Here is a 26,485-nt window from a genome sequence, read left to right on the forward strand (position 1 = left end):
ACAGTGCCTTATCGCAACAGTAGATTTTAAAATAAATGTAGGGACAACTTCTTATGGATGTGTTCACGGCTGCGTGATGTGAAGGCATGTGATTGGTGGTTTTTATTGCATACTCTCTTTAAAATATACATAAAATATATGTATTTGTATACCTATCTAAACGAGACAGACGTGTGTCATCTGTGAGCGAGTGATTGTGAGAGGGGGGCGTGGCTACGGCGCTGCCCTCTGCGCCGCGACGTGGCAGAGCCGAGGCCGCCATGTTGGTGGCGTCAGTCAGTGTGTGAGAGCCGAGGTTTGCGTGAGCTCGATCCCGCAGGACAGACCGCAACCGAGCCCCAGCCCCGGGGGCTGCACCCCGGCCCCGCTCCCGGCCCCCGGCCCCCGGCCCCGCTCCCGCTCCCGCCGGGCAGGTACTGTATACGTTGGTGCTTTTGAACTCGGGCTTGACAGTGTCTCCCTGTCACGGCGGTTAAGTGAGCGAGAGCCGAGCCGGGTCGGGTGTGGTGCCGGTGTGCTGTGCGATCAGGGACCGACCGACCGACCCGCCTCTCTTTCCCCCCACCCACCCACCCACCTGCTTGGCCTCTCTGTTGCCTCCCTCCCCGGCGCTGGGGCTCCCACTCCCCGCCCACCCACCCGGGTCGGGTCTGGGTAATCGGTGTCTCAGTGTGTCCCCGGCTTCAGGCTCTGCAGGTTACTCCCCAGCGCTGGGCGTCTCTGGTCTCTCCCTAACCCTCGGCCCTGGGTGTCTCTGCTGTCCCCTCTCCCCCCCCCCCCCCGGCCTTGGCTGCCTGTTCCCTGTCATTGGAGCTGACAGTTGATCCTCAGTCTCTATGGTTCCTTGGCTGCAACTCTTCCTGGTGTCCTTCTCTCCCCCCCCCACCCCAACTGCCCCTTTTATTTGCAGTTATACTGTACAGGTAGTGTTTTTGTAACTTTCAAAAAAAAAACCTAATTCTTTTTTTTCCCCCCCAGGAATAATTTCATAATACGCTGACAAGGTACAGCGAGATCAAACCATAGTATAATAGCATAATATATAATGTTCCTTGCATTTAATATCACATTGGCAACGTTGTTGTTGTTGTCATCGTCGTCTCATGATTTGCAAACACGATTTTGCTGTAAGAGTGCAGTGACTGAATATATATTTCTATTAAATTATAAGGATGTTTTGAAACTAAAGGCCAATCCGAGCTGCGCTCGCTCTAAGGTGATGTACTGTACTTGGCAATGTAATGTTGGTATTGAGTAAACCCTCGATGGCAGTCTCAGTTGTCCAGTTCCGAGGTGAAGCAGTACTCCTGAGCAATTCTTATGATAGTCCAGCCTGCCTCGCTGGTCAGCAGGATTTGGAGAGACACACTGGTCTCTAGGATTCTTCCCATTTGACTCTTAGGGTAGTTTTTAGTCGGTTAAACTACAGCAGCACTCCAGTGCACATTCTGAGGTTCACAAGCCTTGGCTCTTGCCAACCTGTGTCTAATACTCTCTGGAATTAGGTAAGCAGGTGTGTCTCTCCAGGGAGAGATTGTTTGTTGAATTCCAGATGGGGAAATTTCCATGTGTAGGTGCCAGCATATCAACTTCTGTCAGTTTGTGTCTATTGTGCCATAGATTTTCAGAAGCATATTTCACTAAAATATAATATTGCATAACAGAGATATAGAACTCGGGTAGTGCTTCTGAACCGTTTTGATACTGGGGACCAGTTGCTTCTTAAAATGTAGCAAACTGTTAATAAATGAGTCCATCGGGTCAATCAAAACAGGTCTGCACTATGACAAAATTCAAAGACTAGAGACCTGTTTTGATTGTTTGTTTTGAGAAACACTGATCTAGAATGAGTAAATATGAATGAATGTGTATGTAAACACTTCGAAGTAGGAAGCTGCAGTAGCCCTAGTCAAAAGTATTATGGATTTATGTATGGAAAAAAATAAGCTTGATCTTACAGCCAGGCAATTACGTTTCTTTGTGATGGCCTGAACTCCTGTGACATACAAAACAATGTTCACTGTAGATTTATAGTTGCCTTTAATAATTAAGGTGTTCACTGAATATCTATTATAATTGAAGTGTTCACTGAAAATATAATACAAATGAGGGATTAGGAGACTCTTGTGAGGCTTTTGCAGATTATCTTCTATTACATTTCTGAGGAGAAATATCATTCCTTTTTTCTGTTTTTTATAGTACTGGATAAGATTTATCGCAAGATTATATATTTTAATAATAATCCTTACATTTGATATAGCGCCTTATGTCATTGAGACGTCTCGATGCGCTGCACAGAATATATTGTAAAGTGGATTGACTGTATTTTGTGGACAAAACGTGGCTGCCAATTGTGTACAACAGTGACCCACAGACAGTTGCGGATTTAGTGACAAAATTTCCAATTGAGTTAACATGATAATGCTTGAGATGGACAATGCTTGCTTCATCTTGACCAAATGGGCCTTGAGAATGATAATTGACCCATTTAGCATGAAGTTATCTTACAAGTTTTGTATTCAGAGAATCTTGTTTTGGGGTGAAGACTTTTACAGGACATTGTGTCTCATACTTTAATTATCTGTGGTCAATTTTTAAATGTTTGTATAGTCCAATTGACATTTTAGAGGTGCATATAAAATGTGCAAACATTGCTAAGCATAAGCAACATTTCATACATTGCTGTGTATGATCACATACAATTCTTTTACTACAAGAGTTTGTTTGTTTGTTTGTGGGAATTTCTCAATGCATCAGGTCTGTCTCAAAATAAATTTTACAAGATTGCTATTATTCATACTGTTGCCTTGTGCCACAGCAATCACTGGTTTTAAAAAAAATCCCAGAAATCTGAAACCTTTTGAAAATCCTCTTTAACTTTTAAAACTTGCAATAATTAGATAATAAGTTTTTTAAAAACTTTTCATTTGTACATTCACTATAACTTGATAAAACATTTTACCCAAATGTATACAAAAGATCGTGGAACCTAATTGATTTTTCACTTAGATGGATCTGATCCTTGATGCTTTTCTAGTGGTAATATTGATAAAGATGGAACCGTGTTCAAATTTATGTGGTTTGACCTTTGAATCTCATTTTTCCTGATCCTTAATCTTTTCTCTGTTTGTATAGGAAGATTATCTGCATGAGCAAATAATGCACAGATTTCAAATAATTAAACTAGAAACAATAGTACTGAAAACTATAGTACAGTAAATGAGTCCACTCTGTTTTAGGCACTAAAAACTTTAATTCTGTAATATTCTTGCTTGATTGTACAGTACGGTGCATGTTCTTTGCTTGATATCAGCCTGGCTTTGTTGGTACGACTCAGCTGGGAGACAAGATTGTACGTTCAAGCTGAACATCAGGACTTTGAGCATTTTAAGAGGCGTTGTCCTTTGGTTGCGATTATAAACCAAAGTGCATTTTACGTGTCTTTATTGCTTCAATTTCTGACTGTTTAAAGGGAGAAAAAAAAGCTGTCCCTGTTCACTCAGTAATCATCGGCCATGCCATGGCCAAGACTGGTCTAACAGTATATTGAGGGACAAAAAGTAGCCCAACCCAGGCCGGTCTCAAGACCTTTCTCTTCAGCCGTGCCTTCAGCTTCCCCTCTCGACTCTCTACCCCCTACTCGATCCCTCCCTTCCCTCTCCTCACCCTGACCATTTCCCCCCTGCTCGGATCCCGACCCAACTGTCCAGCTCCATGGGACGTCCTCACAACGTGAAAGGCGCTCTATAAATGCAATCTTCTTGTTGTTGTAGGTTGTTGAGGCATTTTGTGCAGATTGGCATAGACCAGGATTTGAAGCTGCCTTTGATTTTTATGGCTCAGTGCTTTATCTTGTGGAGGATTTACCCACTCAGCTATTAGAGGAGCTTAATAATGATTTTACATTTCAAGTACCTTACAGTTCAAAGCAAAAGAAATGAAACCTTTGGTCACATTTTCAACTTTCTCCTAACGTTCCTGTTTAATTTTGCTTCCTTCCTTTGTGTCTCCCTCACCTGCCAAATACCATTCATTCCCCAGATAACCTGGTTTCAGACCTGTTGAAATTGTAATTGTTTTGGATGAGCATTCTAATTTTTCCCTTATTTGGTTCCTTCTTTTAGGTTGCTCTATTCAGTGCAGCATATTTGCAATGTTAGAAGATGATCAGGGTCTCTCCTAGTATTGTTTTGATGGACTGAAATTATTGTTGCATCTATCCTTTTATTAAAGTTCCCAAATGTATTCAAACTTGATTTTTTTTTCCTGCAGAACTAGAATCGTGGAGTCACAATGACAACGTTTATGGAATTCATCCAACAGAATGAAGATCGGGATGGAGTTCGGTTGAGCTGGAATGTTTGGCCTTCCAGCCGTTTGGAAGCAACCCGAATGGTGGTTCCTCTGGGTGGCTTGTTTACACCGTTAAAAGAGCGGCCAGACTTACCTCCAATTCAGTACGAACCTGTGCTTTGCAGCAGAGCAACCTGTCGTGCAGTCTTGAATCCGCTATGGTAAGTCAGCGGTTTAGGTTTAATAGCATAAGGTTACCTGACCTTAGGATAGCTGGAGATGGTTTGATTGTATATTTAAGGAACTGGTATACAATTGTTTTGATTGATTGAGCAAAAACTGTAACTAAAGTAGCCCATAAAATAGTTTGATCAGCAGCTGTTTATGCTGTAGTATAGGATTCATGTCATTTGCATTTAAAATGCCCTCTGTGAAGTGATTGTAGTTTACATCTTCAAAAGGTAAATATTTTCATAAAATCTCCTGTTCCTGCTGGATCATTATGTACATACAGCTTTCAGTGTGACTTACTGATCCTTACAGACCAAAGAAAGTAGCAGGTTTGATTCCTAGTCTGTGCTCAGCAGTTCTGCTTGGATGTTGGTTGGGGATTTCTTAAGTTAGTCCCTACATTGCTACGCTAAAGAGGAGAGAAATAAACCCAGGTTACTGGCTGATAATTGTCTAAATATTTTTCGATGTACTGTGAGGTTTTTGGGTAAGCACATGGCAAGGCTAGGATCCGATGGCTTCGAGGGACCAGACTTGTGTGTTCATAATCACTATTGTCTTGGTGAGCTGCTGACCATTGAGGTGTACTCCAGCATCTTACAGCTTTAAAAGGGAAAAAAATCTAAGGGAGAATTAGTAGGGAAAAATAATTGCGAATAAATTTTGAATATTTGTCTGAAAAGGTTTTCTTAAGAAGCATTGTAATTATTTATTTAAGCTAAACTGCACTGAAATGGATTATGGAGCAACAAGTGACTGCTTTCATACATTGCAGCATGGGTTGTACTGATGAAGTGTTTTTTTTGTTTCCAGCCAGGTAGATTACAAGGCAAAGCTGTGGGCTTGTAACTTCTGCTACCAGAGAAATCAGGTAAGAAGCTGCTTGTGTTGTTGTTAGTGTCCTCACCTTTAAATCCCTCCATAGTCTCACCCACCCTACCTCTGGGACCTCATATCCCACCAACCTGGCTGCTTCTTTTGCTTAGGCTGCTTCATGTCCCTCACCTTACTTCCAGCATCATCGGGTGGGCTTTTAGCCTTTCTGTCCCATCTCTAACTCCATCCAGAGTCCCTCTCACTTGTTCCCTCCATCACCTTGTTCAAGGTCCAAGACCTACCTTTTCAACTGCTCTTTTGGTCATCTTTCCTCTCCCACCGCCAGCTTGGGTGCCCAGCCAGTACTGTTGGGACATCCTCCTGATATGAAAGGAATTACATATATGTGCATTTATAATTGTATTTTTTGCTTTTGTATGATCTTAGATGATGCACAACATAATTCAGTGTGGAATATTTTATATGAATCAATCAGTTTTATGAGAAAAATGTGTTTTTAGATGCACACAGTTCCAATGGAGAGTATAGTGGAGTTTGACATTTCAAGACAATTTCTCATGTTAATGAAATGGATTTATAAGGGTGAAAGGATTTTTTGTTTTAAAAAAGTGATTGTGATTGTAATAGCAGTGATTTAAAAAAAAAAGTGATTGAATATCTTTTTACTTTTATTAACAGTTTCCTCCTTCCTATTCTGGGATATCTGAAATGAACCAACCAGCAGAACTTCTACCGCAGTTCTCCACTATTGAATATGTAGTCCAGGTAGGACTTTGATAACTAGCTTTTGTGGACAATAGGTAGTCATATTGTTACCATATTCTAATATATTTTCTATGCTAGAAAGCATCTAAAAAGTGTTACAAAAATGATTGATCTATGCAGTGGGATTATTCTGAACTAATATATTAGTCACTGTAACATTTGTTTTCTTTGTAGTAAAATCTTCAAGATTTTTGATACTTTAACAAAAGAAACCCGAAATTCATAATGGTGTTGTTTTCACCCTTCACAAACCCTTCCCCCACTCCCCAATTCAAGTTGGGCTGAGTCTGACCATGGCTTAGTTTCTCCTGGAAGAAGTATTTTCTAAACCACCATTAAATCCCAATAGTGCACAATGTTGAAGGAAATACAAATACTCCAGATTAAAAGTTTTAAACTAAATAGCTGCTCAAATATTTTTTCAAGTGTGTGGCTTGTGATTTAAACTTTTTTTTCAAGACTAATTATAACTGTGGGCAGTTTTGGTTTTGAATTATGGGTTAACTCGTGAATGGATTTTTTTAGGTAGCCAAATGTAAGTTAGTGTAAGTATTTTGAGTTGCAAGGCAGCAATTCTTTCCAGTAATTTAGCACCGTCACAAACTGGAATAGAAAGCTTGAGCAATATATGAGCACTGACCCAAAACTAAAATAAAATTATTCACTTACTGCTTTCAGATAGCCACTAGATTATTGTTTTGTATGTTCTCTAGAATGCTGACAGTGAGAGTAATGAAACCTTTAACGACATAAGAGATTTTTTAATAACATCTGGCACAAGAGTACTTTTACGAATACATTTTATGTCTGGAAAATATGCAAAACAATTTATATCTAAAATGATTAAAGTATAAACTTCTCTTTCGCAGCGTGGTCCTCAGATGCCCTTAATATTTCTTTATGTTGTGGATACTTGCATAGAGGATGAAGATTTGCAGGCCCTGAAAGAGTCTATGCAAATGTCCTTGAGTCTTTTACCACCTACGGCATTAGTGGGTCTCATTACATTTGGAAGAATGGTGCAAGTCCATGAGCTTGGTTGTGAGGGAATTTCTAAGAGCTATGTCTTCAGAGGAACCAAAGACCTGACCGCAAAGCAGCTTCAGGTATGTGGTAAGAAAAAGATGCAACATTCAGCATAATGCTATTGACTTGTGTTGGGATCAATAAATGAATGAACTGTAGCATGAATAGGCCTTTAACTATATACATTTTATTAACAGGACATGTTGGGCTTAACAAAACCACAAGTTGCCCAAGTAGGTCGTGGATCTCAGGTTCAGCAGCCTCCTCCATCCAACAGGTGACATTTTAACATCTTACTTGTCTGTTTCAATGTGGTAAAATAACAGCAAATTTCTCCATTTCAGTTACCTTTAATGTATTTTCCCAGAGTGAGCCTGTTTCCATAGTGGCATTAAAATATTTATGGTTTTAAAATTGCCCCTAAAATACTACCTTATGAAATAAGGCTGCTTTAAGTTATAGATTATTGCACTTTGTTTTGGGGGAGGATTGGGAGGCCAACTTATTTAGCAAGCACTTTCTCTTTGCAAGCTAGGAGTAAAATTTTGATAACTTTACATGATCAGGATAGTCACTGAGCGACTGAAACGTTTTCTTCCTTGACTGATTGCTTTTTGGAAAATGTTAATGATAAATTTGCTGTTTCAATTCCGAGCAATTTGCTTTGGTCTATTTTTGATTTCAGATACTATAATTTTGAGAACATGCCCTCTTTTGGATCAAATTGAATTACTGGCATTGCCATTCTGAAATGTTCAATCTTTTTTCTTGCAGTAAATGCATTTATGGACACTGAGGTATGTTTTGGAATTGCTGTCTTACTACAGAAAAAAGTTTGATCATTGAGGGCATGGTTATAAAATTTCAACCCAAGTCTGTACCACTTCAGCTTGTGAAGGAAAATGTGAACAAAAGCAATGTCCCATATCACAAAACACCTTCATGTACAATGTACCTTTTCTTTTTCTGTGTACAAGTGAGCATGAACTTAGCAAGTAAAAGTATAGAAACAATAGAGCAATTTCCATTCTTTAAATATTTTGCGCACAGAAAATAACTTGCTCCAGCTAATTATGATATTTATCATGTTCTGTTTTTTCTGTTTCTCATTTTATTCTGTTGGTGTTTATCTCAACAGAGAGAGAGTGCATAGTACAGAGTGCAATTCATTTACCATTTTAAAACTTCTACATCTATTGTTTGATCTGTTGAACGGAGCTGTATTATACAGTTCAACTAAATTATCATATTCTCTAAAAGAAAGTTTTTACATGTGTTTGTGTAAATACATGTTAAAAATTGCATGGATTCATTGTACAACACCAGAATATCAAATGGTGAGGAACAATTTACATCAAAGAAAGATGAGGAGTGAGGTTAAAAAAGAGAAAATAATGCGGGTGTAAAAATGTATAATTAAATCCCCACCCCGTTTTTTGTTTAAGAATGTACCAGGAAAAGCTTTGACACCTAGTTCCATGCTAGTTGTTTCTTTTTACTTAACTTGCTATTCTGAAGTTTTTTTTTAAATTCAAATTTAGTTCCACTATTATTTTTGAACTTCATTTCCCATGTTAACGATGAACTGTCAACTTTTATGAAAAGCATAATTTGCAATAAGCTTTAGTGCAATAAGGTTCAGTCATAAACCTAAGGTAAGTGTATGACTGTTTTCTCATTGTAGCTCCTGCACAATGTACTATATATCTGGGGGAAATTTTTGCACTCTGAAATTTATTTGTGCAATTTTAACAGTTCCTTAAGGCAGCATTATTCAATGGATAATTTGTTAATTACAACACTGTACAAATATTTTTGATGCCACTAACTTTATTTTTGTCAAATTCATAATGTAAGATAATCTACTAGTTGTGGATTATATTTTGGTATCAAAATCTAGGATCTTTGAAAAAAAATACAATCTCCAAATGGTTAAGTCTTTTTGCTAAATGATGTTAAAGCATTGCATGTACCTTGGAAGTATTTTGTTGCTCTTGTAGAAATTTCTGTACTAAGGTTGGTTGAAAAAGATGCAAAGAAATGTTGACACTTCTGTAATTTGATAACCACCAACGATGTTTGTACCACGTATAGGACACTGATTTTAAGTGAAAGACACTATATTAATGCTAATTATTTAAGATTTTTGTAATTTCATAAACATTACAAGAACAAATTTTAAATGATTTCTCTTCCCCCCCCCCCTCCACCAACCCCCAACTCCCGCGCAGCCTTCAATCTAATTTAGAACAAATTAAATTTTAGAATCTGAACTAAATTTTACCATCCGTGATGCAAAAGAGTCCAGAGAATGCACAGAAAGTGAAATAATTAACCATTTCTTTGACTGATATTGAATTTAAAGCTGTGTCGGTCAGTACTGGATTACAGCAGCATGTAGGTGACCTGCCTGTATATAATAACAAAATGCAGTTGTTGATTTTTTCCAAAGCCCAGACTTGAATAAAATGATAGAAAATTAAATATCACTATTGGGCGCTTTTTGCATTATTGTTTGAAACATTTTTCTAATCTCAAAATTGTCAGATTGTTTAAATTTTGATAGTGTTGGCTCGTTCCCTATTTGTAAAATCTCATTCACAATGTGGGGAGCTAGGAATTTCATCCAATTGTGTGAATTTTGAAGTGCCTAAAATGAGATTTTATTAACGGTTGTTTTGTTTTAAAAAAAACAACAGATTTTTGCAACCAGTGCAAAAAATTGACATGAATTTGACTGATCTTTTGGGGGAGTTGCAACGTGACCCTTGGCCTGTACCACAAGGGAAAAGACCATTGAGATCAACAGGCGCTGCTCTGTCCATTGCTGTTGGTCTTCTCGAGGTATGTGTTGCTCTGTGGTTCTAGTTTTATAATGGTGCATAACAGTAATTATGGAAATTACTTTATTGGTACAATTATATTGATTTTTTCTTGTAAATCTACCTGCAGTAATGGTAATCACAGAATTATCAAATGTATTTTATAAAGTATTTATAACCACCTTTCTTCATTGTTTGCAAGACTTCCATTTGATTTCTTTTTGAACATGGACATTCCGGAATTTTAATTCTCATCATATATTCTTTATTTCACACATAATCATCTTTTATAACATCCTATAATTTTTTTGGTTAATTTTTTAAAAACATTTTCATTACTTGTTCAAAGAACCTCTGTTTATGGGTATCTGAGGTCTTCACTTGAGGCAAATCACATGCTTTAAATAATAAAAGACTAATAAAGGATCAAACAATCTTAGTTGTTTGATTTGTCTCAAATTTGATTTCTCCTATTCAAAGCAGTAGGATATGATTCTAATAGTACTAACCTTTTCGGCTGGGCAGTGATTGACTGGGGTGTGTCGTAACTGAGCTTGATTCTGCTCACACATTGCATCTCCATGTGCATGCTTTCACAAGGATAGTAGTCAGGAGGGGGAACACTGTCTAGAATCAATTGTGCGTGCTCACAGCTGAAAATGATGAACTTAGCATAGACAAGGAATTGAGTCTGATATTCTTAGTGCACATGTTGGAAATGCAAAGAGCTACAATACCTCTTATACACCATGATATTACACAGCCTTCAGCAGGCTGTATGTTCCCCACCCAGCCTACCCCACCATCGGCGGTCGGGCCTTCAACCTTTCTGCCCCCACCCTATGGAACACCATCCCACATTCCCGTCGCCTGATTCCCTCACTTGCCTCCTTCAAGGCAAGTCTCAAAACCCTCCTCTCAATTGAGCCTTCGGCTACCCTCCACCCTCCCCCTCCCTGATCCTACCCCCCAGCTCGGGTTCAAATTCCTGACTGTTCAGCACCTTGGGACTTCCTCCCGACATGAATGACGCTCCACAAATGTAATTTTGTATTACATGATGTATTCCTTCCTATATGTATTACATTTTTAGATACAGTTCACCTAAACTTATCTTTTCTTTTAATCAGTGCACTTTTCCTAACACTGGAGGCCGGGTAATGTTGTTCATGGGAGGACCAGCCACTCAGGGACCTGGCATGGTGGTTGGTGATGATCTGAAGACACCAATCCGATCTTGGCATGATATTGAGAAAGATAACATTAAGTACATGAAAAAAGCCATGAAGGTAAGCAGTACTAATTTAATAGTTTTTTTTGTAGGTTTACAGATAATTATCTACTAAATTATCTGCTAAGTGGTGTCCTGCAGCTCAGTGGTTAAAGCATTCGCCTCACAAGGGAGAGACCTGGTTTCTATTCCCGACAGGCGAAATGTTGGGCAAGTTTTCTTACTCCACACACCTCTGTTTACCTAGCAGTAAGTAGGAACCCAGTTGTTAGTTGATTTGCGGATCGCATTTCCGGGGATAATAATCCCTCAAAAAAGTGATAATTTGGTCACTCAATCCACGACTGTTTGTGGGACACTGCTGTGCGCAATTTGCTACCGCGTTTCACCCACAAATATACAATCCATTCACTTTACAGTATATTCTGTGAAGTGCTTTGAGACGTCTAGAAGACGTGAAAAGCCCTATATCAAATGCAAGGATTACCATTATAATTAAATATATCTTTAAGTAAAAAGAACTACATAAGCCGGCCTGTTAATGAACTTACTGAATGACACTCTCTGGACAATTTGGTCTCTCATAACCAACAATACTGTCTTACTTCTCTTTAGCTCTTCTGTTAATTTCCTGCTCCTCAGTAATGCATTTGTGTCCTTGATACAATCTGATTAAGTTGATGGAAATACAGTTGTTTTAATTCTATGGTTTCAAAACTGCAACTAAAAAAAATCAATATGTGTTAAATAATTTTTAAAAGCTAAGATTAAAAATAAATAGCTGTAGTAATTGTAGTCAACTCCTTATTTCTAAGTAAGATTGTGTCAACACAACACCATTTACCTTCACAGGCTGATCCCTTTGGGGAAAAAAACCTTTGTAATGTTGATCTATCAATGTCAACCTTATTGTTTCTGAATAAGTCTTGTGCCTACGAAATTAATTCATTCTGAATATCTATTTCAAAACTGTTTTGTCAGCAAGAAACAACAACAAAAACAATTTACATTGTATAGTGCCTTTCACGTCTTACATTGAAACGGTTTAAGAATGCATATATGGAGAAATATTAATTGAATTTTGCACATGGATTACTTTGGAGATGAGGATCCGCTTAATATACATCTCTTGTAATTCAATCCTTGGCTGAGACTTTTACAGTATTTCTATTTAATTATATAAAATGTGCATTGCCGTTAAATGAAAATTGATCATATTATTGATGTCCCATTCTTTACCTCTAGATGGCACATGTTTCATTCCGTATAAATACAAAGACTCTTACAGCATTCAGTGCTGTCAACACTTGCACGGTCTACTGTAGACTTGTGCCAATCAGAAGTGCAGTACACTAGCACTAGACTTCTAGTGCATTACCAACATCTCATTGGTGTGGCAGGAAGCTTTGGACATCATGTAGGCTGCTCAGTGCAGCATTGGTAAATGTACTAAGAGTCTAGCAGGAGCCCATATGTGAGCCTTCAGAAAGTGATAATGCATTACCTATTAGTACACTGAAATTCACTGCTGCTGAAAAGGGTGTACTGTACACCAACAGATAGGGCTAAAAAAGAGTAGCCACTGGTTGCTGAATAGAAGTGGTTTATTATGGAAAATCGGAGGGACTGTTCCAAGATGATTGCTGAATAGAGGTGGTTGCTTTAACAGGTTTGACTGTGTTAAAAAATAAAGCAGCAAATGTTTAAATCAAATCTTGCCCAATTCTTTAAATCACAGGCTAATTAATAATAATAAATAACCTTTCTTGTCTGTTTTAGTACAAGGTGGATTTTGAGATTTGATGCTAAGTTCTTTTACCCTTTACCTCTAACGCAGCACTACGAAGCATTGTCAAATCGAGCTGCAGCAAATGGTCATGTTATTGATATTTATGCCTGCGCTTTGGATCAGACTGGGCTAAATGAAATGAAATGCTGCCCAAATCACACAGGGTGAGTCCAGGTTCTTGGAGTTTTAGTATACTTGGGAAATAATGTGAAAATACCAAACGTACTTTTATTAAATATTCAAAAGATGGCAAATGTAGTAGCGCGATAAACTAAGCTACTGAATGTGTTAGGTTTTACTCCTTTTTCACATAGCTGGTTGATTTTTTTCTAATTATTAATAGGAACCTATTTAGAAATTATTTTAACTAAAAGTAAGATTATGGTTGAGCTAATCATTTGATAATCATTATCCTGGGCTCTGTTCCTTACTCCCTCGCTTCCTCTCCCCCCCCCCCCCCCCCCCAAAAGCTTGGTCTCTGCTTTTTTTCACCCTTAAGTATTTCCTGGGATTGTGAACTCCTGATCTATGAACATCATGAATGTAGCTGCTTGTTTACTCCACCAGGAGATGCCCTATAACAATTCAAATACAAGTAAACTCACTCCTTGCTAGAGCTTTCCTCTTTCTTCCTCCACAGTATCTAGCTCTGTTAAATGTGCCTTGTGGAGACAATTGTGAAACTACTCATAGCTTGGTCGACACAGAGACTTGAAGTTTGAAATTGTTGAAAAATCGGTCCTTTAATGTTGGCATGTCAACTTAAAAAGATAAAATATATTGTAATGTTTTCCCCACTCTTTTCAGGAATAGTACCAGAGTTTGATGTAGCTTTGCTCATTGTGTTTTCTCTAGGGGCTACATGGTGATGGGTGACTCGTTTAACACGTCTCTGTTTAAGCAAACCTTTCAGAGAGTGTTCAACAAAGATTTGCAAGGACAGTTTAAAATGGCTTTTGGAGGCACGTTGGAAATTAAGGTAACACTGGATGCTTCTCACCACAGCAAATTTCACTATTTCTGTTAATATTGGATGCTATTAGAGGTTAGAGGTTGAAAACCCAATATGAGTTCATCTCAAGGCTTCTATGAAAGACACAGAATATTATACTAGGATATGACTGCCTATGCATCATCTCCATTAGTTTACAACTGTGCTGCCAATGGTGGCTCAGCAAGTTTGAATAAGCAGTTGAATTATACAGAAGATTCCAGGGTTCCATCTCCAGCCTGTACTAAGTAGGCTGATCTCTGCTGGGGGCAGTGGGAGCACTACAATTGAAAAATATAGTTAAGGTATAAGTTTTACTAAAATTAAGAAAATTGAACCATTATCAATCTGTATAAGTTGGTAAAAAAGATTTCAAATAATATTTTACGGAGACTTGATCCTGCTTAAATATCCCGAAATTAAATTGGACACGGAATAGGAGAAATCCTGATTTGGAGTATTTTGCTTCATGGAACAGAAACTGGAACCATGGACAATGTTCATTTACTGAAAAGAGTATTGTATCTGGAATTGTTCTCTTGTATGCCTATTCCATTTCAGGAGATAGTTTTCTCTATATAACTGAGTTTCAAACATGTGTTTGAGGTTCATAAATTTCAATCTTCTCTCACATCTTTGCCTCACAAAATATAGCCTCACAAGAAACTAAAATGATATTTCCAGAAGAGTTAATATAATCTGCTTTAACACTTCGATAGCTTTTTGGGAATTTAATTTGCATCCCATTGAATGAGCTTCATTCCCAAGTATTTTGATGTACGCTTGTGAAAGTTTGTTTTCAGATATGTGGAATGAATTGGAGGTAATTACTCACAATTGAAATAAATTGACTTTGCAAAGCGATGTGTCTAGTGTCATACAATATTTGCAATTATGTCATCCAATATTTTGGTTTTGATTTATTCCACTTTCTTGTGATTTACATGTAAATCAATTTTGTTAACACAGAATTAAAATCGGAAATTTGACTGAAAATAAACTCTAAAACAAATGGTACAGTAATGATGATTTCCTCAGCAATCCCAAATGTGATTGTGTAAATCGTCATGTAAATGTAATCTATTTTTCCCAAACCAAAAATGTTTAGCGTTGCTTGTAAATATGGGCATCTTGCATATTGAGTAATAATTAGGCCTAATCATGTTGGAAGGTTGTCTCAAAGAGTTCACAGGATTTACTGCAAAATTATTGTAGGTGGATGTGGCAGCCACAGGTCCATTCTGTGAAATTCTTGTATTGTGACTTGTGTCTGTATGATTTTTTAAAAACAAAATATTCTTTCTTTTAAAGACATCAAGGGAAATAAAGATTTCTGGAGCAATTGGACCTTGTGTGTCACTCTGTGCCAAAGGACCATGCGTATCAGAAAATGTAAGTTGTCTTTTGTGCATTCAGCAATATTTATTTAGTGTTAAGAAAAAATTAATGGGACTTCTCACTGATGTTTGCAACGCTTCTGTGATTAGAGAAAGGTATCAAAACTCATCCGAAGAGCATAGATGTTGTAAGGAATAGTTAATGCCTCCTGAATTCACTGTAATTTTGATACTTAAAAATCTAAACTTGTTAGCTGAGACCCACAAAGTAGAATTAATTTTCATTAGAAAAAAAGATTGAAGGGTATGATCAAAGTCTTTAAAACGATGGAAGATACAGATGATTATAGATACAAGCAGGATCTTTGACCTTGAGAGCAGAAAGAGATTTAAAATTCTTCATGTAATACTGAAGAATTGAAAAGTTTGTGGACAAAAGAAGGCTATGAGTGAATATTGGAGATGAGGAGTCTTGTCTTGATTGACTTTGTGGTTCTGAGTACGTCATTGTTTGCCCCAGGAGATTGCTGATGGATGGACTAAGTTTTGCTTGAACTTGGCGGTTTTGGGTGGGGTTCCTGATGATCCAAATGACCATTGCTCATTCCATGCTAATGTTTTTATCTGTGATGTGCACTACAGATTCATTTAGTATTTTCATGCTTACTTCAACCTTTGAAAATGTTGCAGCATGCCAGCTTATAGTTTAAGGTTTTTTTTTATGGTTTCCTTTATAGGAAATTGGAACAGGTGGCACCTGTCAGTGGAAGATCTGTGGTCTGGATCCCAACACAACCCTCGGTATCTATTTTGAGGTGGTAAACCAGGTATGTGGAAAGTAAATGTTACCACATCATAAGTGGAAAGAAATTGAGGCAGGTGTTTTGTAGGGGAGGAGAAAGGCTGGGCCTTGGGAGAAAAAGAGAATTCAAACAAGAAAAACTTTGTATAGAACCTTTCAGGCAGAATAATATTTCGGAGTGCTGCACGGTGCCAGGGTTGGACATCGAGCAAGGGAGATGAGGGAAGCGACCAAAGATGTGGTAAGTCTTAGGGTGGGATTTAAAGATTAAGTGTGCGGAAAGGTGGAGGAATTGAGGTAGGGAGTTGAGGTTGGGGGTGTAGCGGGTGAAAGCACAGCTTCCGTTGGCATTATGGGGGGTGGATGGGGAGTCAGGGGACATGACCCCGCAATTCAACTTATTGTTTTACAGTTATTGTCTGTTGCATTGGGTATAATAATTAATTGACTTTTTACTGGTTTTATTTTTAATTATTGTATTTGTATTTGCCTACATGTTGAAGGGCTTTGAGAGATTTCGAAGACGTGATAAGGCGCTGTATCAAATGCGAGTATTATTATATACACATAGTCATCATTTTACATCACTTCACCTGTGATTCAAAACTTTGTGACCTCTCAGGGATGTGACAAGGTGCTATATCAAATGCAAGAATTATTATTATCATTGCACTCCTGTTTGTCTGAAGTCCAGGTTTTAATTTGAAAATGTTTCTGCTTCTTGATGAATTCTTCCTGGGGGTTCAGTTTCAGTAGGTGCATGTAGGTTTCTTTGAGGTCTTAGTCTCAAGCTTTGGTCTTTAACTGAAGAAGAGAGGGAGTATTCCTCTGTGCGTAGAATTCTGTTTCTTAGTTTTCTCCAGCCTTCCCACATTGCATTTCTATATTTCCTGAGTAAAAAAATAGTTAAATTCAGAGTGAGATATTTTCAATCTGACTTTTTTAAAATAAGTCATGATTCTAATATAATAAAACAAACCATGTACATGGACTACTTTCAGTTAAATAAAGTACAAGTTTAGGTAACACTATTAAGGATTGTGATGTAGAGTGGACTATTTTATAATAATAATAATCCTTGCATTTGATATAGCGCTTTTCATGTCGGGAGGACTTCCCAAAGCGCTTCACAGAACACACTGTAAAGTGAATTGACTGTATATTTGTGGGCGAACGCGGCAGCCAATTGCGCACAGCAATGTCCCACAAGCAGTCGTAGATTGAAAATGACTAATTTATTATTGTTTTTGGTTTTGGAGGGATTATTATTAGGCGTGTGGAGTAAGGAAACTTGCCCAAGGTTTCGCCTTCTGCCTGGAATTGAACTCAGGTCTCTCGCTTGCAAAGCGAGTGCTCTAACCACTGTGCTACAGGACTCCACAATTTGGTTTCCTTGTGAGGTGCACTCAGGAAATTTGGACATCATCAGTTTGTAATGGAAGAAAGTGGAACAGATTGACAAAATTCCTTGACCAGTGATCAATGAAGGGTTCACAATGTTTGGTTCTACAGCGTTATTTGGTTAAAAAANCTACATTAGAGATGTGAAATATTTATTTTAGAATCGAGTCTTATTGAACTCGTCTTCTGCAAGTTTTTGCTACATTTGGTGGCAAATCATGGAATTATAGGCTATTTCAAAGCCAGTTGGCAATAACAATAAAATTACATTTGTACAGCGCCTTTCACGTTGGGAGGACATCCCAAGGGGCTGGACAATCAGTGTTTCGGACCCGAGCTGGGGGTCGGGATTGGGGAAGGTGAGACAAGGGGGGAATGGAGGATGACCGAAGGTACGTTCGAAGAGGAGGGTATTGAGACGGGTCTTGAAGGAAGCAAGGGAGAGGGCGAGGTGGAGGGATTGCAGAATGGAGTTCCTGAGGATTGGGGCAGAGTGGCTGAAGTCCGACCACCAATAGCAGAAGAGCTCAGAAAAGGAGATCTAATTGATATTGATCATAGACATTGAACCCCTGTTTTCAATTTAATTTTCCTCTGATTTTATATACAGTACAAATTCAAACCATCTGATTATGTATTGCAGTCTTTGTCAGGAAATACTTAGTCATATTATAAAGTCTGCAAATCGCTAATCGCATTATTTCTGTTAAAGCATTGCAGGGCAATCCTGTTAAATATTGTATCTGGTGAATTTTTTTTATATACTAGAACCCAATAAAAAGGATATTTCATTTCAAACCCAAGTATAAAGCCTAACTTACAAGTACTTAATGAAAATAATACAGATATAAAAATTGCATTTATAAAGCACCCTTCATGCAGGACAGTGTTTCGGAGCACTTTACAATGTCGGGCAGACAATTAGCAAGATCGACGGGGAAAATTAAGACTTACTTGTTCTAATTTTAGTAAAGCAGAAATACATACTTCTGTATCATCGAGCTGAGCCATGGGTTTAGAGCAGATGTTAGAAGTACAAGCCATATAGACACCATTTCTGCCAACGGGGGAACTCTTTCTCCAAAGGTTTCATAGAAACTAATAGTTATATATGGAGTCCAGCATATTAGAAGTGAGACTAGAAAAAAAAATTGCATGGATTTGATCAGCTCTTTCAGGAAATTAACAACTTTCTTTCCTCTCCAGTTAATTGATATTTTTACAGATGTAAATTATACAAAAGGGCAGCAAATTAATAGACAATATGAATAAACTGCAGTAACGCATGCAAAAATGAGAATCTGTAAAAATTCAAGAATCCCTAATAGTTTTGCACAGATGTTTGGGAGCTATATTCCTAGATAGATTTGTAAGGGCTGAGTTCCAGTCCTGAGATCTTAACAACATTTGCACCCAGATCTCTCGTTGGTGTTGAGTTTTATCTGATCTCCTGTGTGTTGCCGTGGCTCAGTTATTAGCATCTTTGCCTCTGATTCAGAAGGTTGTGGTTTGAAGCCCCACGTCGAGACTTGGAACCTATATTGTCCATGCTGACACTCTGCTATAGAGTTTTTCAGTCTTGCACGTATCAATTAGTTACTTCAAGATTTTTTTTCATCTCAGACTAAAGTCTGGGAAAGAAAAAAAATACTATACTAAGAATTTGAACTATTGTTAATATAATCAATGTAAAAAGATAACTTACCTGCAGTTGAAACCAGAATGATTGTGCTCTTCAGATAGCCTTTTGCAGGCACGGAATAGCAGTGTTGATCATTGCATTCAAATGTTCCTCGCAATTTTTGCCGCCTTGCAATTTTCACAATATAAATTGACAGTACACAGACTGTCGTTATTGGAACAAGTACTCCGATGCCAATAGTGATTACACTGTAAACTTTTAATGAAGAACTGAAACTTGGTACACAGATATATCTATGTTCTTCGTATTTATATTGCCCTAATCCTACAAAAGGCAAGCTTGCATTAATAATGCAATAAATCCAGATGGATAAAATAAGGCCCCACGTCCGTTGCTTCGTAACCAATTGTGCGTAACGGAGAGGCAAGACAATCTCTGCAAACTTGTCGATTGTTACCCATGACATTAAATGAACGGAGGCAAATTGCAGCAGGACATAAAGAAAAGCAGAGAACTGGCACCATATATCCTGCTTACTGTAGCACGACTTATCAAACAGACTATTGTGCACTCCTGCAGGAATCACTATTAGACCCAAGATCAAATCACAGATACAGAGATTAAACAAGAGAGATGATGTGTCTTCCACAATTTTTGGTTGAATCCAAGTGTCAACAGTAATAGAATGTTGGTAGTAACGGATCCTATGCAAGTGAGAGTCATTAGAAAGGCACACAGAATGGTGATAGAGATCATAGTTAAGTATTATCTTTATGTGGTCCAAAGATTTGTGTAATTTCAACCATTTATATGTTGTAGAGGAGGAATCTTGGAGTTGTTTGCAATATTATTGAAACAATCAGCTAGAAAGCGTTGTTACACGGGATAATTTGCTAGTGCCAATAGCTGAAGATTCTTCACCATATTTTTAACCAACAAGGAATCTGAAATCAAAGAAAATTTGTGTTGTCAGAACTGATCACATAGAAGTCATTTTTTGGCTAAAAATAATTGAACCCAGAGTCTTGTATCAGCATAATTTATATTTTCCTATATGCCTTTATAACTTTGATCATATGTTCACAAATTACAGTTGAAATCAGTTACCAAATGTTTTACTATGTAAAGATTATGAAAAAAAATTTTAAAAACGAAAAGAAGACGTCTCTATACTGGTGCTGAACCACAGTTCAGTTTCTTGTTTACACCAGCGGTTGGCATGTCACAAAAGTAATTTACTTGCGATAGTTCAAAAGCAGCCTCAGAGAAAATACGATTTTGACTTTAAAATAGGGGGGGGTGGGGTGGCAAAAATACAACTGCAGAATATAACAGTACAGAAATTTAAAAAATAGATAAAAATTATTATTTAGCCATGAATCACTGTTAATTTGTTTGTTTTGACCTTTTGGGAAATATTTATAAATACAATACTGAGTAGGGACTATGGGCTGCCTTGCACTGCACTATGTGGTAAACAAAGTAGTTGTAGATAAAACATTTAAAAAATATATTTTTTATTTTTGCTCGGGAAAAATAATTTTAGTTGTCAGAGGTTTACAGTGCATAATAGCAGTTCAGTTACATTTCCTGCTCTGCTAAGCACATCGCTACTTTCATTTAAGATACATGGCTTGATATGTACATATGTTAAATTTAAACAAAGTACATTTGCTTTTAGCAAACTATTTTCTAAGCAAAAATACAATGCAGTTTGCAAAACTATCCTTTAGGCCTTTTTTTTAAATTATAAAATACACATTTTATCTTGGTTACTATCAGTGAAAACTATGGTTAATTTATCTCTTCTGTTTGTTTCATCCTGTTTTCCAAATAAACTTGTTTTATAAATATAAGCTGATTGTTTAAATAATACTGCAAGTGACACCCAAGATTCCTCCTCTACAACATATTGATCATTTGTTACCTGGTCAAGTAGTCATCCTTAGAAGCCTTTTACTTATATTTGCTTCTCCAATACCTTCACTCTTGTTGTCTTAGGAACAGATGAGAGACGATCCAAACCTTGAACTGGTTTTGTATTTTATGCTTACTTACAACTAAATAGCACTGTTTAGGGTACAACGTTTCTGTTGCGATCACCTGCGATTCTAGCAAAGGTAAAATAGAAATTGCCTTGGGTCGCTTATCTCATTCTGTTCCATCCAGCATTCACTGAGCAGCTGACTACGTCTGTTTATGAACTGGATATGACTATTATAGGAAGTGGGTGGTGAACTAAAACTCTGTGTCCTTGGTTGTAATTGAATGCTACAGTGGTGTGTACTTTGGTACTTCAAAAATGAAGAAATAAAGTCCCAAATGATGAATTTTGTTGGGCAATTTTTGTAACACTAAGTATTATTGTTTGCAGCATAATGCCCCAATACCTCAAGGTGGCCGTGGTGCTATACAATTTGTAACACAGTATCAACATTCGAGTGGACAGAGGCGGATTAGAGTGGCAACGATTGCCAGAAAGTAAGTGGTTCCATATGTTTTCAAAGCCGAACTGCAAACATGTTAATTCTTTTTGAGACGTTTTAGGCGTGCTGGATATATGAAACTCTGGTGTTATATAATACTGGGAGAACTTCCAGCAGTTTTGCTGTAAAACATCATAGTATGAAGTATGGAAATATACAAGTGGAACAAACCTTTAGGTTAAGGTTAAAGTGTCAGACAATTTGCTGGGGCAGGGAGGGATGGGTGCAGGAGAAGGAGAATGGCGTTTTATAGCTGAATCTAATTACTAAGCATTCAGAGACACTGCTCTTGAAGGCACTATATAAAGTTCTCCATTACTATCTATTACAACTCAATTTACATGGCTGAACAGTTAAGCCAAGATATGGAAAACTATTTTAATCAGTTTATCTTTGCTATAATCTTTCCCAGACCTTGGGAGGCTCAGTTGGTAGAAGAGCACATTATTCCAAAAATTGGCACGAAACACTATTTTTGTTAGCTTGTCCAATTTGTACTGACTTTGAGTGCAAGTTTCAATTTGTTTACATTTGTCAAAGACATTGGTTATTTATAGCAAGCTAAAAAAAAATTGTAATGGGTTAAGGGTCTGTTTTCCTGCTATTTTCTTTTTTTAAACAACAGCTGTCAAATATTTTAAAATGTAAAGGCCATCATAGGTTTATGTACAGTATATTTTTTGTTTGAAGTCTATTTGGCATTTATTTGTATTTAGGTTATGTCAGTGTTGGTTAATTTGTAAATTTACATATTAATATTTTGTGATTCCTCCACTTTATAAAGCTGGGCAGATGCACAAACACAGATCCAGAACATTGCTGCTTCCTTTGACCAGGAGGCTGCAGCTGTCCTCATGGCAAGGCTGGCAGTGTACAGAGCAGAGACTGAGGAGGGACCTGATGTTCTCCGATGGCTGGATAGACAACTTATACGACTGGTATGATACATTTTCAAGAATCAACATTTTAATACTTCCTATTGCATAAGATAGTCTGGTGTTATTTCTATAAATAAATGAATAAATTCAATAATTATTCTTTTTCAGTGTCAGAAATTTGGAGATTATCATAAAGATGATCCTGCCTCTTTCAGGTTCTCGGAAACATTTTCTTTGTATCCACAGGTAGGATGAGTGAACTCCAGCTCAGTGTTTTCTCTTGTAAATACGATTTTGGTCTATTAATGTGTATACATTGCATTAGATGGAATCTGTTCAAGATGAAGTAAGATACAGCTGATGTCCGCTGAAACCTTTTCTATTTTCATGATTAGTAAATGTTCAACTTCTGGGTTTTTGTTTTAGTTTATGTTCCACTTGAGAAGATCGCCATTCTTACAAGTTTTTAATAACAGTCCTGATGAGAGTTCCTACTACCGTCATCATTTCATGCGACAGGATCTTACGCAGTCACTGATCATGATTCAACCTATCCTATATGCATACTCTTTCAATGGCCCTCCAGAGGTAAGATGTCTGTTACAGTTCCTTATTCATCTTTTGTTCAAATTTGTTAACATTTTTGTTAAAATCTTTGTTTAAAAATTAAATTGAGTTGTCATTTCCTTGTAACTCATACAGTTGAAATTATTGTTTTTTTTACATTTCAGTTTTGTGAGGAATGCAATCGTTCTTGTAGTTTAGGACTCTTGACTCGAGGTTAAATTCTCATCAAATAGCGCAGCTCTGGAGCACGGTTAGACTTCATCACATTCACTTGGGCAGCTCTGCTACTTGGTCAAACTCTGAGTTCAGATTGCTTGGTTGAGAGGCTTCCTTTCCCCTATGTGTTGCTGCAAGGGATTTACATGACATGAACTTGGACACTTTGAACCCAGTAACCGGTTGTCACCAATTAATAGCAGAAAATTTGCCATAATACATATTGGCATTAAATTTCACCCAAAGGCTCGCAGAATAACTGAGAAACTTGAAAATCTATTCCCACAAAAGTTGAATGAGAGTGGCTCTTAAATTTGGATTGAAGCAGTGTCAAGGCAGAGCAGAATATGTCCACAACTTGCAAGCGCGTAGAATGGTTTCAGTGATGAGTTAAACATTTTTGGTGAAGTACTTCATTAATTTAAATCATCTATAAGCACCTCTGCTGAATTAATTGTAAATATAATTAGGAGTGGAGGAATACAGCTGTGAACCTTTGTTCTGAATTGGACAATTTTGTGTTCCTTTTGAATAGCCTGTTCTTCTGGACAGCAGCAGCATACTCCCCGATCGAATTCTTCTCATGGACACGTTCTTCCAGATACTTATTTACCATGGAGAGGTAAAAGTTTAACAACTTTTGAAGTCACTTTTGGTCCTTGTAGCGGTCAATTGACTTAATTTAAAATGGAAGTATGACAAATTCGCAAATGCCTGTAAAGATCAGCTGTTAAATCTTTAATTTGGGTGAAGAGTAATTCTTGAAAACACCAAGTAAGTGTTGTAATTTGGTGTATAAAGTGTGTTTAATTTAACAGATTAAACAGAAAAATATTTTTCCCTAGACCATCGCTCAGTGGCGCAAGGCTGGATATCATGACATGCCAGAATATGAAAACTTCCGACATTTACTCCAAGCACCTATTGATGATGCACAGGAAATCCTTCACAGCAGATTCCCAATGCCACGCTATGTTGACACAGAGCATGGAGGCAGCCAGGTAATTATCCTGATGGTGCCGTAGTGAAGTTTAGTAATCTATGTAGCATTTCATGTTTCCCTGTGTTAATCTTTTTCTTTGTAGACATGAGAGAATGAAAATAGTATATGAGGATGGATTATGTCTTCATGGCACCTGTGGTACTGTTTGACTCGTTTTCTTTGTATATTTTTTTGAAAACAGGCTCGTTTCTTATTGTCAAAAGTAAACCCCTCACAGACTCACAACAACATGTATGCATGGGGACAGGTAAGCCTGCATTTCACATTTACACCATGCGTCCTTTAATGTCTAGCAGAGTTGAGTATTAATTTTAACACATTTAGTGTAAAATTTATCCCTCAGTGCATCATTTACATGCACAGAGGCTTGAAATGGAAACAGGAATATTTTCCTGGATTCGCGAGGATCTGCGTTATTTACTATTGTGGTGTTCAGACTTTGCTCTATCCATTTAAATAGAACTTGGACAATTAAACAGTGATTCACATTTGTGTGTATTTCTCCACATAGAATCATCATGTGGAAAAAGCATTATCTTAACTACTATTTGTGAAAAGAACAATGAACTAGTGTCCTCAGCATTCAAACCTATTTACAATTAGTTACCTAACTCCCATTTACCCCTCCTGCTCCAATAAAGTCATGTTTCTAAACACTGCACACGTGTGCACAACTATTTAAAAATTCAACATTGCAGCCTGGTTTGATTTCTATATTGGATAAGTTTGTCATGCAAATAGACGGCATGTAGATACACAGCATTCTATTGTACAAGTTTCATAATATTCGGGAAGCAAATTGTTTAGACTCTTACTCATTCTAAATCCAAATGATGTAAATTGCCTAAAATCTTGCACGCCTATTCAAATATTGAAGCACTGCTTAATGTTGAGTGTCGTGTAATTCGCAAGCTAAGCTAAATGATTGTCTCACATGGTATCTGTAGCTTGTGCAATTTTGTTCTCTGTGAATTATGATTATAATTATGATGCAATTATGTTCCGTAGGAGAGTGGAGCGCCCATCCTGACAGATGATGTCAGCCTGCAGGTGTTTATGGATCACCTGAAAAAGCTAGCAGTTTCAAGTGCAACATGAGTATACAAAGCTTGAAATGACATGCTGTACCCACAATAACTGAGATGAGGAAAGAAGTTGAAACCCATTCAGTGCAGTATGTTAAAGTGTCACATCTATATTGCTTACCATTTGAAACAAAACAGATGTTTTGGTGTTGCATTGGCTGAGCACTCACTCAGTTGGTAACACACTAAAGGAGGACTTTCTGCAATATCTGTCAATCAAAACTGTTTTCATTAGATTGTATATTCTTTATTTCTCCTTTATCTTTAGTTTCAAAGCATGTTTTACATTTAGTACTTCTATATTGACTATGGTGAAAAACACTAATCTAGAGTTTCAAAATTCCGCCTTTATGAACAAATATCCAATTCAGTATTGTTACTTTATAATGCATTTTGTGTTTCATTTGCTTTCTTGTTGTTTGACTGGTAACGTAGTGCAAACTATGTTAGTCAGTATTACAAAATTTCTAATAAAACAAACATTTATGGCATGCATATCACCTTATTTTGTCCTGTGTAATCCTTGTCTACATTTTTCATAATCCACCAACCAGTTGGCATCAATGTCAGAAATGCAATATATCAAAGATAATTTCCTTCTGCCCAAAACTTTTTTCGAAAAGTATTTCTCATCTCTCTTCATTTTTCTGCCATTTATTCATATCGACGATTAGATGTACAATGTGCCAGTGCATCTGTGATATTGCATTGATAAAGCCATTCAGGTGATGAGTAATTAGTAATTCTTCATAAAGAAAAATCGGTGTTCTACGAATGACTGATTGGAGAAGAATACTGTATTACACATGCAGTATTTGGTGTTGCCTCGTTAGATGATCAAGCTTGAAAAAAGTGATGAAAATATACTTGCGGTTGACGTTTTGGGGCATATTCAAAATAAATGCAACAGGTGGGTGTCCAAGAAACCTGGAATTTAAAACTCAAACTCTTCTGATGTTTAATTCTTAAAAAGTTATTGCAAACTCAAAGTGAATTTCTTTTCCTTTCAGCAATATCTGGCCCTCCCATTAGCTACCTGCCGTATCTGACTTGTATCCACGTTGTGGAGGTACTTAAAGAGAA

At 37.3% G+C, this 26,485-nt stretch overlaps 1 protein-coding gene across 1 annotated transcript; it reads left to right on the forward strand.

Annotated features, from left to right (window-relative positions):
• The first annotated feature begins 376 nt into the window (after positions 1 to 376).
• Positions 377 to 25,902, forward strand: sec23a (Sec23 homolog A, coat complex II component). The gene is made up of 20 exons (XM_007893368.2): positions 377 to 413; positions 4,273 to 4,514; positions 5,338 to 5,395; positions 6,040 to 6,126; positions 6,996 to 7,232; positions 7,350 to 7,429; positions 9,852 to 9,996; positions 11,105 to 11,263; positions 13,043 to 13,158; positions 13,850 to 13,973; positions 15,297 to 15,377; positions 16,060 to 16,149; positions 21,542 to 21,648; positions 22,438 to 22,591; positions 22,700 to 22,777; positions 22,958 to 23,119; positions 23,850 to 23,936; positions 24,160 to 24,315; positions 24,499 to 24,564; positions 25,326 to 25,902. Exons 2-20 carry the CDS (start codon positions 4,294 to 4,296, stop codon positions 25,413 to 25,415), a joined length of 2,298 nt encoding a protein of 765 aa, XP_007891559.1. The 5' UTR covers positions 377 to 413; positions 4,273 to 4,293; the 3' UTR covers positions 25,416 to 25,902.
• Positions 25,903 to 26,485: the final 583 nt, after the last annotated feature.

This window comes from Callorhinchus milii, unplaced genomic scaffold, assembly GCF_018977255.1.
Source record: "Callorhinchus milii isolate IMCB2004 unplaced genomic scaffold, IMCB_Cmil_1.0 Scaffold9, whole genome shotgun sequence".
Classification (NCBI taxonomy): domain Eukaryota; kingdom Metazoa; phylum Chordata; class Chondrichthyes; order Chimaeriformes; family Callorhinchidae; genus Callorhinchus; species Callorhinchus milii.

Excerpts from the sequence above, each read along its gene's own strand:
- sec23a (XM_007893368.2), top strand. The coding sequence starts at position 4,294 with ATGACAACGTTTATGGAATTCATCCAACAGAATGAAGATCGGGATGGA. Across the intron at positions 11,264-13,042 it reads ACATGAAAAAAGCCATGAAG|CACTACGAAGCATTGTCAAA; the intron begins GTAAGCAGTACT and ends CCTCTAACGCAG. Across the intron at positions 22,778-22,957 it reads CATTTTCTTTGTATCCACAG|TTTATGTTCCACTTGAGAAG; the intron begins GTAGGATGAGTG and ends TTTTTGTTTTAG.